At 39.7% G+C, this 15747-nt stretch overlaps 1 protein-coding gene across 2 annotated transcripts; it reads left to right on the top strand.

The window, feature by feature from the left end:
* Positions 1–264: 264 nt before the first annotated feature.
* qtrt2 (queuine tRNA-ribosyltransferase accessory subunit 2) lies at positions 265–15195 on the top strand. Of its 2 annotated transcripts, none has more exons than XM_042510008.1 (8): positions 265–955; positions 1030–1085; positions 3914–3990; positions 5442–5651; positions 6570–6769; positions 8405–8556; positions 14250–14364; positions 14492–15195. In XM_042510008.1, the coding sequence occupies exons 1-8, from the start codon at positions 753–755 to the stop codon at positions 14742–14744; spliced, it is 1266 nt and encodes a 421-aa protein (XP_042365942.1). In that variant the 5' UTR covers positions 265–752; the 3' UTR covers positions 14745–15195. The 2 variants fall into 2 exon arrangements, with proteins under 2 accessions (XP_042365942.1, XP_042365940.1); XM_042510006.1 differs by having other exon boundaries at positions 8405–8574.
* The last annotated feature ends 552 nt before the right edge of the window (positions 15196–15747 follow it).

The raw sequence follows: 15747 nt of genomic DNA, 5'->3' as shown, positions 1-15747 counted from the left end.
ATTAATTTTTGTTTTTGTTTATAAGTTTTTGTTAGGCCTATTGACTAAAACTCTGTTGCTTTTTTGTTATTTGTAAGAGCAAGAGAGGAAAGCCTTGAGTTGAGATCAATCGAGAAACGATGGAAAGAGTGAACCTAAAAATGTTTGTTTATGGATAAAGAATTTCCCCATAAAATAATTTTTGGTCTAATTTAAGTTCTTGTGTTTTAGTGACTATTCTATCACTCATCATTTTACCCGTAAAGATATAATCTGGTATTATGATGACACAATTAACAAATATTTGAGCTGAGTTGCTAATTTCAGAGCCCTTTAAGAGTTTATGCTAGTGCACTAGCTAACTTTATTTGTAGTTTTTCGAGTGGCGGCGCGGCCAGCGATGACGTCATATTTAGTCGACTTGTACTTCCTGTCGGGCGGGCAGTTGGTATCAGAATGAGAGACGCTCTTAAACTGAGCACACATATAATTCAAATTGAACACAGATATTATTCAAATTAAACACAGATATAACCCAAACAAGCACAACCGCGAGTGTGAAAGTTCCCGAAAGTCATTTAATAGCATCTTAATTTGACGAAAACCTGTTTGAATCCGTAACACTTGAGCCGTTAAGCTAGTTAGCAACGTGGCTACTTCACATGTGTTTTGCTAATGTTAGCCAGCTGGCATCACTGCTGTTCAGACTCGTTGTGGTTCAGGTTTTGCACTGAGGTGCAGTGGATCTAGCTGCTCGTTTGGTTGGCAGCAGGATGAAGCTGGAGCTGTGCCGTGTGGTGCAGGGGAGCAGTCGGCTGGGTGTCCTGAAGGGGCTCGGCAGGTCGGGACAGCACTCTCTGGAAGTCCCGGGGTGTCTGCTGCACACACACCTGGGCACCGTGCCCCACCTCACCCAGGACACACTGCACACCCTGAACAACCTGCCCTCTGTCACCCAGGTCACCCTTTCCAATCTGTAAGTTAAATTTAACACGCACACATGCACACACCAAACTTTCACTGCAATTGAACTATTTCTCCTGTCTTAAGAGCAGAGCACCGGGAGGTGTTGGAGGAGTTTAAGGATGGATTCAGGAAGTTTGCAGGTACTTTTGTCAAATAAATCACATTTTTTTCTTCGTCTCTGCTTCCTCTGTGCCAGTTATCTTTCAAAGTAATCAGGAGAAAAGTGTATGGGATAAGCTGGGACAGCATTGATTAGACAGACATAAGTTAGATGTTATTTCTGTGTCATGCATTTTCTGAAGGTAAAGCATGTGTGTTACCGTCCAGTTTTACACGTCAGCAAAAAGAAAAAGTAGGTACACAAAATAAATTAAGTTACAAAATAATATATGACCAATATTCTTCCAAAAAATGAATTGTATAGTGAAAAATAAATTGTGTAAATTTTACAAATCTACAGTTTATCTTAATAAAGAGCTTGTTTTCTCATCTCCCCTGCTTTCTCCAGATAATACTGAGACTGAGAGACACAGAATCTCTGAACAGAAAAAATGTTAATTTTTTCATTATTAAGAAATCCCTAATCAAACCCATAGTAACTAAATGCATATACATCTCTTGACCAAGGCCCAGTTATTTGTTTTACTTAAATTATGACACCAAATGTAATCAGATGTATGCAGTATCAATTGAAAAAGGCAATACATAATCAGCTTTTAACTAACTGAAAATCATGAAGTGTTGTGTTAATTTTAATGCAGTAGAAGTTTTTTTAAAGCTACCGAACACAAGTGCCAATCTGTTAATCATTTTTCTTTGGAATAAAAATATATTTGTTTGAAATACTTTGATTCCCTCCAGGTAAAGGCATTCAACTGCAAAATACAAAGGACAGATGTTAGTAATTTGCAGATCTTATACTGGATATTGGTTAAATGTTAGGCCAGATATTAGAAAAATATAGTAGAAGTTAGAGCTGCATGATATGCAAAAAAATCATATAGCAATTATTTACAGATATTGTAATTGTGATATTGATTGAGCCTTGATTTTAGTGGCTATGGTTAGTCTTGTCTTTCATTGTCACCAAAAAAAAAAAAATATCTAGAATTAGCGCCTCGCGATTGTGTGCCTCCACAAACCTGTCAAGTTACAGTTTGCATTCATGTCAGTGAAAATATGGATTAGTGTCACCGGTTCAGTATCTGAATTTTGGATATAAAATGGCATCACTTCATTATTTATCCCATCAGACATTTGCTTGAAATGTTGTCATAATTAGCTTATAAATTCTTAAGTTATGGCCAAAAACATGTTTTGTGAGGTCACAGTGACTTTGACCACTAAATTCTGATCAGTTCATGCTTGAGTCCAAGTGGCTGTTTGTGCCAAATTTGAAGAAATTCCCTCAAGGCCTTCTTGAAATATTGCGTTCACAAGAATGGGAAGGATACCTGAAAACATAATGCCTCCAGCCATAACTATCGCCGGCGTGGAGGCTTAAAAATGATGATGTTGTTTTAGCTGGGGTCTGTACCAAATCAGCATGATCCCTGGAATATGATTTGTTGACTGCGACGTCTCTGTAGCACCAAATGTCTTAATTTATAATCATATTTTGTGACAAATTTTATTCATTTATTATTCAGTTTTGGTAATATTTCAATTAATTGTGCAGCCTCAGCAGCAGCATATGTAATATGACAACAGTGGCCAGTCAAGGCTTTAATGCTATTGTAAGCAAAAACATGTTATTCAAATAGTGAAACAGCTTTTTATGTTGAGATATGAAGTTTATTTTTGACCTTGACAAAAACAGATAACAGTCTCACCATGTGGTTCACCCAGCAGTTGTTCTTTTCATTTAGTCTCAAGTTTAAAGCCAACACGGATGACAAGATTTAAAATGGTCGTGTGTCTGAACATTTACAGATCTTAAAAGAGATTGTGAGTGTAAATATCTTTCTCAAACTTTAATGTTGCGATCAGTCTGTCTCTGCCGAGAAAGCGTGTGGCATTTGAACCGTGCTGTGTTAAGATTCAGTCCGTCCTTTGACTGAAATAGCTTTTGGTCGTCGGTTAAAACTCATTCGTCTCTCTCTCTGTCAAAACAACAAGAACAATCATCTCTTTGTCAAAGACTCGGCAACTGAGAAGCAAAAGAACTGTTTTTTGAACTGTTTTGAATGAACTTTGTTGCTGTTTTAGCTCACTGTTATTGCAATTCAGCCCTCTGTATTAGTCATATTTGAAAAAAAAAATAAAAATAAATAAATAATAACCCCTGCCAGGCTAAAATGGTGGAGTGGTGTGACTAGTTGGCTGATGTAAATGTCACACATGCTTGATGCACAAATTTACTTTGAGGAGCTCGGGGTGTGTGAACATTATTTCCACTGGCTACATAGAAAAGACTGGAGCCAATTGCTTCTAAATATACAGTATGTTGAGTTCAGCATTTAAAAGCTGATTAGCCTCATGGTCTCGACCAAAGAGCAGTGCCGCTCTGAGTGATATTTCTATGACTGCCTCAGAAGAGTGACCTCATTCGGCTTTGCTATGCAACAGTAGCCGTGGCTCTCAGCCTAACCCTGCCTCGGGGACCTCAGTTTGAAATTAGAAATGTAATCACTGTAGCGTCGCTTGTTGTAGACTGTCAGGGGATTACGACTTTGCTGCCTCTTAAGTCCTAGTTGGAAAGAGCAATGATTGAATAATTAGAAATAATAACAGCATTTGCTGCTATTAAGCCTTTTGTTTTCCCACCTTTTGATCTCCCGCTGCAGCTGGCTTTGCTGATAAGGCCGCACCTCATTCCTCTTTTCCGACTCGAAGCCGTCACATTAACATGCAGTAATGAAGCGTCTCACTCCGTCACCTCGTTTCCTGCTCAGCCTTTGCTGACTTTAATCTTTTGTCTGATTTTGTTCCCTGTTAGTGATCCGTATTGATTTTTTTGTTTGTGCAGGTCTTCATGATACCGTGTTGTACTGCTCGCTTCATGACCCTGCGACCCCCTGCCCAACAGGTTACACTACTAACAAGGTGAGATTAATAGTTCCACATGTTGGGAAATACAATTATTCCCTTTTTATGCTGAGACTTTGATGGAAAAAAACAATACCACTCTCATATCTGTGCGCTGGACGTGTAGCTGGAGCCATCAGCCTGTTAGCTTAGCTTAGCATAAAGACTGGAAATGGGGGACCAGCTAGCCCAAATCTGACCAAAAAAACCTCTTAGCAACACCTCTGAAGCCTCTAAGATGTGAAGATGATAAAGTTGTAGTTTAATTTGGGGGGGCTATGTATAGGGCTATTGTTTGGCCTGGGAGAAGTTGCTAGGCAACCAGTGGAGAGTACACCCAAGGAGTACTCACAAATAACACAGAAACCCCACATTAAACCACATTTTGTTACTTTGGAGATACTGAAAGTTAAATTTTTATTACTTTCGGATGGAGCTAGGCTCGTTGTATACTCCTGTTTCCAGTCTTTATGCAGAGCTAAGCTAACTAAGGATGCATGACTCTTGATTTTTACAAATATCCCTTATACCGATGTTTTACAACATATTTTATACAATATTGGTGCCGAAACTCATATATCTACAAATTTATTTTCAACAAATTTCAGAGAACTTCAAGTCTCTCCTGTATGAAATAATATATTACTATGCGTACGTTTTTATCGTAATGGCCCACTGGTAGATGCAGACATAAAATACAATGCTATTCAAAATGTACACATTCAGTGGACAAAATAAGAAAACTTCTTCAAATGAGATTGCATATAAAACATGCTGTATTTATTATTATATAACATTTTCCAGCAAAACTGAAATTCATTCTACTTAAACACTAATCATTCTTTCATAATAACCTTCCATGTAATGTAGTGTAAGATCACATTTGTTTTCCGTGGCAGTCGTCATAATGTTGCTTTAATATGTGTCAATTTGTGGCATTTTTTTTTACCATCACATACATGTCTCAATTTTTGTTTGTTCTTCCATTATGTCTCTTAAACTGTAAAAAGAAACATTTCGTTTTAACTTAAAAAAGTTAGTGTTCAGGCTGCCTTAATTGTTTTTGTGTTGGCTCAAATCAAGAAGACAAATTGAGGTCATTTTTGAATGATTCAACTTTTCAAATTCAGTCAACTTAAAAATAGCATAGACACTAACTTTTTAAAGTAAACAGATATTCTCTTTTTATAGTGCACTTCATGTATGCCAGCTACTTGAAATAATGTTTGAATAGAGTTTGAATCTAAGTTTCAAAAACGTCATTGAAAGGTTTTGAGATTTTCTTTGTGAAGACGTGTGGGAAGCCTGTGTCTTTAACCAGCTGCTGTGAGATTGGTATCTTCATCATCGAGCTTTTGGCAGAATAACAATTAGGCGTTTTTTCCAATAATGCCACATTTATCTCACTAAAGTTATTGTTTCATTTCAAGCATCTTTTTCCATGTAACTGCTCTGTGGGTTGTGATTAGACGGTGTCGGTGTGGGGCAGCGGTGGGCGGATTGAGCTGACAGCGGCCAAGTTCATGGCTCTCCAGAAGGCCGTGCAGCCGGACTGGTACCAGAGCATGGCAGACGGAGAGACGTGGCAGAACAACACCTCACGCAAAAGGGTCCGAAAGTCGGTGGATCGAACTCTCGCCCACCTGGATGAGTGTCTGCTGCTTCACCAAAAATCACAGGTACACACACAAGCAGCACTCTTAACACACACAGCTGTTCTATTGCATTTGTGCATCAGTCATGCACAGCACAAGAGCACAGGACAAGAATTGATGTTTGGTGTTTTTGTTGTCGCAGGCGCTGCTGTGCTGCGGCGGGAAATGCAGCGAGATTAGGTGGAATACATTATCATTGGGTACATATATATATTATCAGTAGGTGTGTAAGGGTTCAGCATCAAGCAGGAATACAAATGAACTGTTCTTCTTTCTTTTAAAGGCAGCGAAACGTTACCTTATTTCACGATAGAGAGAACAGAGTGAAGCTGATCCATATATATAGATATATGCAGGAGATGGTATGTAGACACATATGACACTTTAACTCAGTTATGCTTCAAGGGAGATAATATGTTTTCAAGCTGTATTGCTTTAGAGGTGTGTAACTTGATTTATGGTAGGTGGTTTACTGTATATTTCTTGGTGTATTAATCTGAAAGTGTTTATTTGTATTATGTGTATATTTGACTGCCTGTATGTCTTTTAGATGTGCTCATCAGTGTATTTTATTGCCAAATTTCCCTTGGAACATTAAATGTGTTATTGTAAAACAATACGGAGCAAAAACAATCGACGGTACAATGCAGGGAGATCAACTCTGAGTGAGCTGCTTGATTGCTACCGAGCTGCGTCTCTCCTCCTCGTGATGTGCTGTTAACTTCACGTGGACTCATCAAAACCCAGACGGAAGAAAAAAAGAAAATTTCACTTTGTCGCTGCATACCTGATCATGCACCATGTATGGTTAGAATAAGGACATCTATGTTGTGGGAGGTTTTAGTCTACAGTATTTCTTTTTCTAATTTTCTTTCTCTCTTTCTGTTTTTTGGGGTTTCTTGCTGCCAGCTGTTTAATCACTAAACTGTCTGTCATTGCCAGGAGTTGGAGGGAGTGGAGGTGTTCGGGGTGGTGGAGGGAGGAGACATCCTGGAAGAGAGGGTGCGCTCAGCCAGGGAGACTGCCAAGAGGCCTGTGGCAGGGTTCTGCCTGGACGGCCTTCAGACGGGCTCAATGGACCCGGCCCTGAGGACGCAGCTCATCACCGCTGTGAGCAAGGAGCTGCCTGAGGACAAACCCAGGTCAGCTTGTGGCTGTGTTAGAAATGTTTTTATGGATGACATTTTTAAGGGGAGATTTTTTTTTTCTCTGCTAATCATAAACTTTTCAACAGTGTTTATTAGAGTCACTGAAAACATTAAATCAGCTGGAGCCAAGCAAAACGAAGCATACAGGTTGGATGGACAAACAGTACACTGTTATTTATTTTATTGGCATCGATAAGACAAATCTAATCCGATCAAATTAATATTGTAAAGTGGGAGACGGCAACAAACTATTTATGAAAATTCAATGAATTTGATTCATTTTGAATGTTCAGCGAACCACTGCAGTTGCTGTGCCTCACACCGTCATGGCCGTCTGTGTGCGAGACGGTGTGATTCAGAGACTGAGCGGGAGCAGTTGGTGGGTGCTGCTCAATCAGTTAATTATCCTGCATGATTGATTACAAGTGAAAACCCAGCAGCTCTCCCCCTACACACACACACACACACACACACACACACACACACACACACACACACACACACGCACAGTCTGTCTGCAGTCATTACCTCAGCTCAACCTTAAAGGATAATACCAGTGTCAGTTAATTTGTATTCATTTTACTACTGTCCGTGTTCAGTTTACAGTACTCCAATAACTTTGCACTGTTTGATGACAAATTTAAGATCTTAAATTTACAACATCAAACATTGGCTGAAACCACCAATCATCCCGACAAAAATAGAGATTGATTTTTAAAATGAGTGACAGTGTAAAGGATTATGTTGTGGTGGAGACGTGGATGTTTCTCTGGAATAGTCAAGTGACTGACAGCAAAGGGAGTGTGATATCTTCTTTTATCGATTTTAAAACACACAGCTTGCAAGCAGGTACGTTATCTAGTTTTGCCAATTTTCATTAATCTGTCTTATACAGTGTCTCTTCTTTTATGTTCTGAATAGCGTTAGAGCTGAAAGGATTAGGTGTCAGTTAATCATTATCTGGTTCCAGCTTCTTCAGTGTGAAGATTTGTTGCTTGTTGCTGTTTTTAAATTATTATTATTTGAATATGTTTGGGTTTAAAGCTGTTGGTCGGACACAAACAAGTGCTTTTGAAGAAAATTGCCTAATCCTGTGGCAGGAGTGTTGTTAAATGATGAAATGCTTCTTCTGACAACATTAAAAAAGAGCCCTAATGTCTCCAAAAAGACTGGCAAAACTTTCCCAATACAGTTTTAAAAGCCAAACTTTCTCTCAAACTACATAAGCCTGTAGCGTTTTAGAGGCTTTCACCGGAGACTGTCCCACATGAGCAATCCTCTTCTGGAGGCGGTGAAGGAGCTCTGGTGCCGGCTCTGAGTTTAAGAGAGATAGCCTGAGAGGAGAGGCAGTCTGTATCCATCACCGTCCCTGCTGGTAGCTCTGGCTGCTTCCTACTGGAAGTGGAGTCATTATCACATGCTAAATTGGGCTTGACCTTGATGCCTGCAGGCAGAGAGTCAGAGGGAGGCAGTTAACTGAAAGCCTATGAAGAGCACGAACACACAAGGGTGCACATGTTGTTAGAGGGTAGAGAAATGCTGCCAGTAATATGCTGTAGACGCTCGTATGTGTTACATTAATGTTTATGATTTATTGAATTTTTAATTTCTTCTGTTTGTGACTCGCAGACTGCTGCAGGGTGTAGGACGACCTGATGAGGTGCTCAGGTGCGTGGAGGCTGGTGTGGACCTCTTTGAGAGTTTCTTCCCATTCCAGGTGACGGATCGAGGCTGTGCTCTTTGCTTCAGCTTCAACATCACCCCGGACCCGGAGCTCGCAGGTAGAGCGCCCCCTGCAGGTGTGGTGAATAGCTGTGCTGTAGAACAGTTTTGTTACAACATTTTGTTTTTAAATAATATATGTGGTGCCTCTGCACCAATTTGGGTTGCGCATCTGTATTCAATACCTTTGATGGCATCCACCAAAATAACCCAGTACCAAGTAGTATAGATACTTACTCCAATCAAATAATACCTGCATTCAGTCTTTTTCTAAAATCAGCAGTGGGTCTGGCACTGCTGACCCTCGTTGACCCCCATTGGCTTTTTTCGGCAGATTCTGCATTTTTATGTGCAACTTTTTTGCTGAGACACTGCAACGTGAGGTGATGCAGCAGGGAGCTTAAAAGTCTTGCGGATCAGGCTCCCGAATCCAACAACACTCACATTTGTTTCTGGCAGGGATTCTCAGAGCAGGAGTTACACTGACTGCGAGCCAGCTGTCACTGGATGACATGGAAGTGCACATTCAATAAAAATTGTCTATTTAACCACCGTTCTGGGGCATGACTGAATGAGGCTTGGTAAATTTTATGCAAAAAGTTTTTCGAACTCAGCAGGATAGGAATCAAGACAGTACAATCCCGCATGCAGAGTATTTACAGCAATTTTACACAAAATTGCTGTAAATATTGCCAATGAATGCGAGGTATTTCCCAATTCTGTTTCAACCCCCGTTTCCGTTATGCCTTCACAGAAGAAGAAAGCAGAGGGTCTGTGGTGTTTAAACATGACCTATTCTGTGCAATGTTCACAGACTCCAAAATTGCACTTTTTTTTTCAATATTTTAAATGAAGTACTATTGGTATTGTTATCACTTTAAGGCTTTTGGTCCTGGTAATTTTTTAAACGGTAAGAACAAACTCCATTAATACAACAGCTTGTATTATTTTTATTATTAACGATTTTACTTTTATTGTCTTTCTCTTGCCCTGTGGCCTCATTTTGATGTTGTCACATGAATCAAACATATCAGCAGATGTAGCTTGTTCACTTTCAGCTGCTCTTACGTTCCCCTAACATTCAAGTTGCATTAACTCGTCTTTGCTTTGTGCTGCTGAAGGATTCCCATTACAAATGTATTGTGTTTCATACGCATACACATTATTTTTTCTCTGAGAGATGGACTTTCTTGTTCTTCTCATTCTGTAACTTATGCACCGTCAGTGTGTTTCCTAGACAGTAGCAGACATTAAACATTTAACATTTAAACTGAAGCACACAGGTTTAATTTAAAAGAAGACAGAGGGACAATCCTGCTCTCAGATGACCTTTTAGGTAAAACAACCTTGCCTAAAGCCACAAAATGACTTTTTTAAAGTGTGATTAAGGAAATTACCCACAAAAAGATTAAAAAAGAAAGAAAGAAAGAAAAAACAATCAAATTGGCATTTCTAAGCAGGAGCTTTCGATATAGGTATGCCTAGAGCAAACTGACATGTTACAATGTAATTTGGGTGCGTGGGTAGGGGGTATCTCTCGCTAGACGCATTAGGAATACGATGAAACCTTAATGAAATGAGACTGTGGTGGAGAAAATGATTCCTCTCCCCATGATAGTTTATTTTGCATCATTTCTGGGCATAAAAGAGCAATGAGAAAATGTATGTAAATATGCAGAGATGTCATAAACACAAGTATGTATGTTAGGAAAAGCACCACTTTGATGTTATTAATGTTGCAGAATAAGAAATGATTAAAGAAGCTCAATAATGAGCCAAGCAGGCTTATGGTAATTCCTATAGGAGGGAACCTTTGGTGTTGAGTTGAAAATGCTTGCAGATATTTGTGGTTCTTATACGAATGTAAAGGGGACATTCATCTCACAGCAGAGAGGCTGCACAGAGAATTTTCCCCGATGACATCACCTTACAATTTCAGTTAGTTTGGTGAGAACAAGAACAAGCGAAAGTTAGCCTGCTCTTTGAGCCAGTTTGTGTTTTCAGTGGTAATGTTTCCCTGCAGATGAGGGATTTATTTTGCATTAGAATCTGAGATGGATCTACAACCCCTGGCAAAAATTATGGAATCACCAGTCTTAGAGGATGTTCATTCAGCTGTTTAATTTTGTAGAACAAAAAGCAGATCACAGGCATGTCACAAAACTAAAGAAAAAAATATGGAATTACTCAATTCTGAGGAAAAAAATATGGAATCACCCTGTAAATTTCCATTTCCAAAACTAACACCTGCATCAGATTAAATCTGCTCATTAGTCTGCAGTTAAAACAGAGTGCTCACACCTTGGAGAGCTTCTGTACCAAGTGGGTTGACATGAGTCATGGCTCCAACACGAGAGATGTCAATGGAAACAAAGGAGAGGATTATCAAACATCTTAAAGAAGGTAAATCATCATGGAATATTGCAAAAGATGTTGGTTGTTCACAGTCAGCTGTGTCTAAAATATGGACCAAGTACAAACAACATGGGAAGCTTGTGAAAGGCAAGCATACTGGTAGACCGAGGAAGACATCAAAGTGTCAAGACAGAAAACTTTGAAAACAGAAAATGCACAGCAAAACAAATGAGGAACAAATGGGCGGAAACTGGAGTCAACGTCTGTGACTGAACTGTAAGAAACCGCCTAAAGGAAATGGGATTTACATACAGAAAAGCTAAACGAAAGCCGTCATTAACAGCTAAACAGAATAAAACAAGTTACAATGGCCTAAGGAAAAGCAACCGTGGACTGTAGATGACTGGATGAAAGTCAGTGATGAATTGCAAATCTGCATTGGCCAAGGTGATGATGCTGGAACTTTTGTTTGGTGCCGTTTCAATGAGATTTATGAAGATCACTGCCTGAAGAAAACATGCAAATTTCCACAGTCATTGATAATATTGGGCTGCATGTCAGGTAAAGGCACCGGGGAGATGGCTGTCATTACATCTTTAATAAATGCACAAGTTTACGTTGACATTTTGGACATTTTGGATTTGGGATTTTTCTTATTCCATCATTCGAAAGGATTTGGTTTGGGGGATGATGACATCATTTTTCAAGATGATAATGCATCTTGCCATAGAGCAAAAACTGTGAAAACTTTCCTTGAAGAAAGACACATAAGGTCAATGTCATGGCCTGCAAATAGTCCAGATCTCAATCCAGTTGAAAATCTGTGGTGGAATTGAAGAAAATGGTCCATGACAAGGCTTCAACCTGCAAAGCTGATCTGGGAACAGCAGTCAGAGAAAGTTGGAGCCAGATTGATGAAGAGTACTGTTTGTCACTCGTTAAGTCCATGCCTCAGAGACTGCAAGCTGTTATAAAAGCCAGAGGTGGTGCAACAAAGTACTTGTGATGTGATGTAGTGTTTTTTTGTGTTTTTCATGATTCCATAATTCTTTCCTCAGAATTGAGTAATTCCATATTTTTTCCCTCTGCTTGATCTAAAAAAGCAATTGTTAATGACTACCACAATTTTTTTTCTTGATTTCTTTTAGTGTTTCTTAAAGCCAGAAAGTTGCCATTTTAAACGACTTTAGTTTCGTGGCATGTCTGTGATCTGCATTTTTTCTACAAAATTAAACAACTGAATGAACATCCTCCAAGACTGGTGATTCCATAATTTTTGCCAGGGGTTGTAATTGTTACTGAAGCTACGTCTTTGTTTGTGTCTTGTGGCCGGTGTGTATTTTCTAGCCCCAGGTCCACTGAAGTAATTGGGTAGAAAGAAATTCAGCCAGTGAAATGAAATCAATGATGTATCCCTCAGCAGTAAGGTAACAATTAAGTCAGAGTTGTCATCCTCATTGTTGTCCCGAGCTGAAGACTTAAGAAGTGTTATGACAAGAGATATGGGAAATGCACTGACTCGGCCCGCTGAGGACTTTGTGCTTCATTAAAAAGTTGCGTGAAACTCGTCTGATCGACAGAGTGAAGTTCAGTATCTGGGAGCATCAAGTGTCAGACAGCACTAATCGATTCTGCACAGGGAGCGTAATAGAGTTCAGTGGAGTTTAGAGCAGCAATGGTGTAAAATCTGAAGAGAAATTCTAATTTCTCTCTCAGCCAATTACAAAGTCCCGTAGGGGGATGTCAACGTCCTCACTTCCAACTTAAGGCCCTTTTTGACACAAAAGTCCATATGCTATGCCAAGCTGCTTCCTTCTTTTTATACCCTTTCTAAGTTTACTCTTTTCCATTCTTTGAACCTTGTATTTATCATCCAGTCTTACTTTTCCCCTTTACTGCGCTTCCACCACATATTCTGCCCTAAAAAGCCAAAATGCTACTACTACATATTCTGTTCAAAATCCAGGAAAGACCAGAATCTCTGCTGGTCTGACAGATTTATTGTGCCACAGAAATGTGTAATTTTTGGGACACAAACAGTACTTGTAAGAACTAGAAAATCAGAAACCTGCAGAAAAATCAGTTTTAATGCTCCAGCATCTTAATAATTGAGTTTTTTTAAGACCATATGGCCGCAGTAATATGGGCCTGTGTCCACATAGTTTTACTTGACAGGAAAGTTGTGGCAGGGTGCTGAGAAACATTTTTTTAATTTTTAATTTTTAATTTTAATGACAACTTTCTAATAAATTTAGAGATTTTCAGCAAACATCACTCAGACACAAGCACTCTGAAAAAACAATGCTGGATATGTGGCTTTTTCTTAAGGCAGATGCGTTCGGCCTCATACGCTCTGTCCTTATTGGGAACGATTGAAAAAAGATACTGCTACTCAGAAAAAAAAATTCAATGTGGACACGGCTCCTAATGTAATCATGATGAAAAAAAAGCAACACCAGAAGAACTAGCCCTCTATTACATGATGTAACTTAGAGCTACCTTTTAAATCACATTAACTGTATTTAATTAAAAATAAAAATTAGAGTAGTTTGTTCAATGGAAAAGAAAGATGAGGACAAAAAAAGTCTTGTGTGTGTGTTTTCTATGCAACCTTGAGATGTTTGAACACTTAGTGCAATATTCAAAATGTTTAACAGTCAGTCTGAAAGACATAAAATTCTGGTTTACAACAGTCTATCTCACAGTTTAACTCATCTTCACGCCCTTATTTCTCAAATCACTGTTGCTATAGTTACTGCTCTACTCTTTTAAGGCAGAATAGCTTGTCAGCACAAGTTACTTCCTTAACATCTTATTAGCTTTGGTCAAGCTTTAATCTCTTTCCACCCCCCCACCTAATTTAGCTTTTATGCGTTGTTACACTGTTTAGTTTGTGCTAAATCCATTTTTCTTTATTGTTTCCTTTAATGTCAGTTTTTAATGTAAATCTTAAACGTATGCATTTCTCTTTCTCCTTCCCTCCTCACTCTCTTTTCTGTTTTCCTTATAACACATCTCTTGTGTCTGTAACTGTGGTGTATGTCCTGTGAAACAACATCAGCCCTCTTGATAATACACGGCTCTTCATCAGCTCTGGTTACTTTTCCACTCTCATTAATTTAAGTGAAGTCACCTTGCAGTGAACACCCATCTGTGTTGAACAGGCTTTGGTTGTCAGACCATAGCCAGTCAGTAATTATATTATAACGTCAGAGAGAATATAGGACACCGCAGTGTTTAAAAGGGGGTCAAGTTACAGCGTGTGTTCTCGTTTTATTTCCACCGGCGGGCTGATTGAGCGCTGTGGGTCTGTATGTAGGGACGTATTTTCTGCTATAGCGTGAGAGTGTGCCGTGAGCAGTTTGTGCTGTTATTAATGCGATGTATGCTTTGGCAGTGCTGGAGCTGGATGAAGAGAAGGACACTGTGGGGGAGACGCAACAGAATGGAGATTTTAATCTTTACGATCAAATGCAGATGACGTCCTTTGAAATCAATCTCAAAGACAAGAGGTTTGTTGCAGCTGTAATAAAAACCCCAAAGGGTTTCACAAGTAGCTGTGCTTGCAGAATCACTTTGTTTACATTTAAGGGGCCTGTTTTTGAATTCTACTTAAACTTTCTTTGAACTTTTATCCAGGTACCAGGATGACTTCAGGCCCCTGGTGGAGGGGTGTGGCTGCTATAGCTGTAAGAACCACCAGAGGGCATACCTGCACCACCTGCTGGTGACCAATGAGCTGCTGGCGGGAGTCCTGCTCATGATCCACAACACAGCCCACTATCATGCCTTTTTCGGCGCCCTCAGAGAAGCTCTGGCCAACGATAAACTGGACCTCCTAAAGAGATCGGTGCTCAGGGAGAGAGTTGGGCACACTGAAAAAAAGCAATGAGTCAGATAAATCAGAAGGACAAGAGAGGGATTGATCAGCTTTTCCTCTGAAGGATCACTGGACTGACTTGGCCAGATGCAATCTTACTCTCAGAATCCGTGTGTGCCTCCTGTTGTGGTCTGATTACAGGCCAGCAGATGACTAATATCCTCTGCAGTCATTGACTTAGCAGCATAGACCAGAGGGTGAACTAACTTGGTGACTGATTACTAGAGAGACCAAAATATATCCTGCTTTTCTCCTGTTATACTGTACATTGTCATGTGTATAATAAGATTTCCTTGAAGCTTTTTGGAATTTCATTCTAGGTTTCATCATTTCTCATTTGTTCATGAATCTTTTAATGTTTCAGTTGGATGAGCTCCTCACGTGCAGATTAACTTCATGTTGCTGTCAAACCCGCTGACTAACCGGCATGTATGATGAGACTGTGTCACATTAAACACCCAGTTCTGCATGCAGATGTGATGGCTTTTGTTTCTCGTGGGTTTTGGGGAGGTTAACTGAAGGTTCAAGCTGACAGCTCCACCATTCCTGCTGCTGGGAAAGGATAAAGATCAGGGAAAGATATGGGTCTCTGCTGCCTCCCATGCAGCGGTGGAGGGAACCTTTTTGAAGGTGAGGAGCTATAATTGACTGTCAGACCATGCAGCTGTCTGTGGAGGACAGTGGACAGACTAAGAGAGAGGAGAGTATGATGGATTTATGGAACAGCAATGCGGATGGCTGTCGCACCTGTGGGTTACCTGCATTGAGCATTGTATAGAAGTAGGTTGGAGGATTTGCTGTCATCAATCGGTGGGCACAGTGCATGAATTCTTTAGAAATGTAGGCATAATATGGAAAGGGAAAGATGGAAGTGTATTAATGCCCATGGGAGAAATATGTAAAAGCTGAAACAACCAATAACCTTGAGACTTATGTTTATTTTAAGGTTTAATGGGATGGCAGTAGAGAGAAACTAGTGCGCAGAATGTTGAAAAGTCAGTCCCTCAGATTAGCT

The sequence above is a fragment of the Plectropomus leopardus genome, chromosome 21 (assembly GCF_008729295.1).
Source record: "Plectropomus leopardus isolate mb chromosome 21, YSFRI_Pleo_2.0, whole genome shotgun sequence".
Classification (NCBI taxonomy): Eukaryota; Metazoa; Chordata; class Actinopteri; order Perciformes; family Serranidae; genus Plectropomus; species Plectropomus leopardus.
The sequence above is the reverse complement of the archived record's forward strand: the minus strand, read 5'-3'. Positions and strand labels throughout refer to the sequence as shown.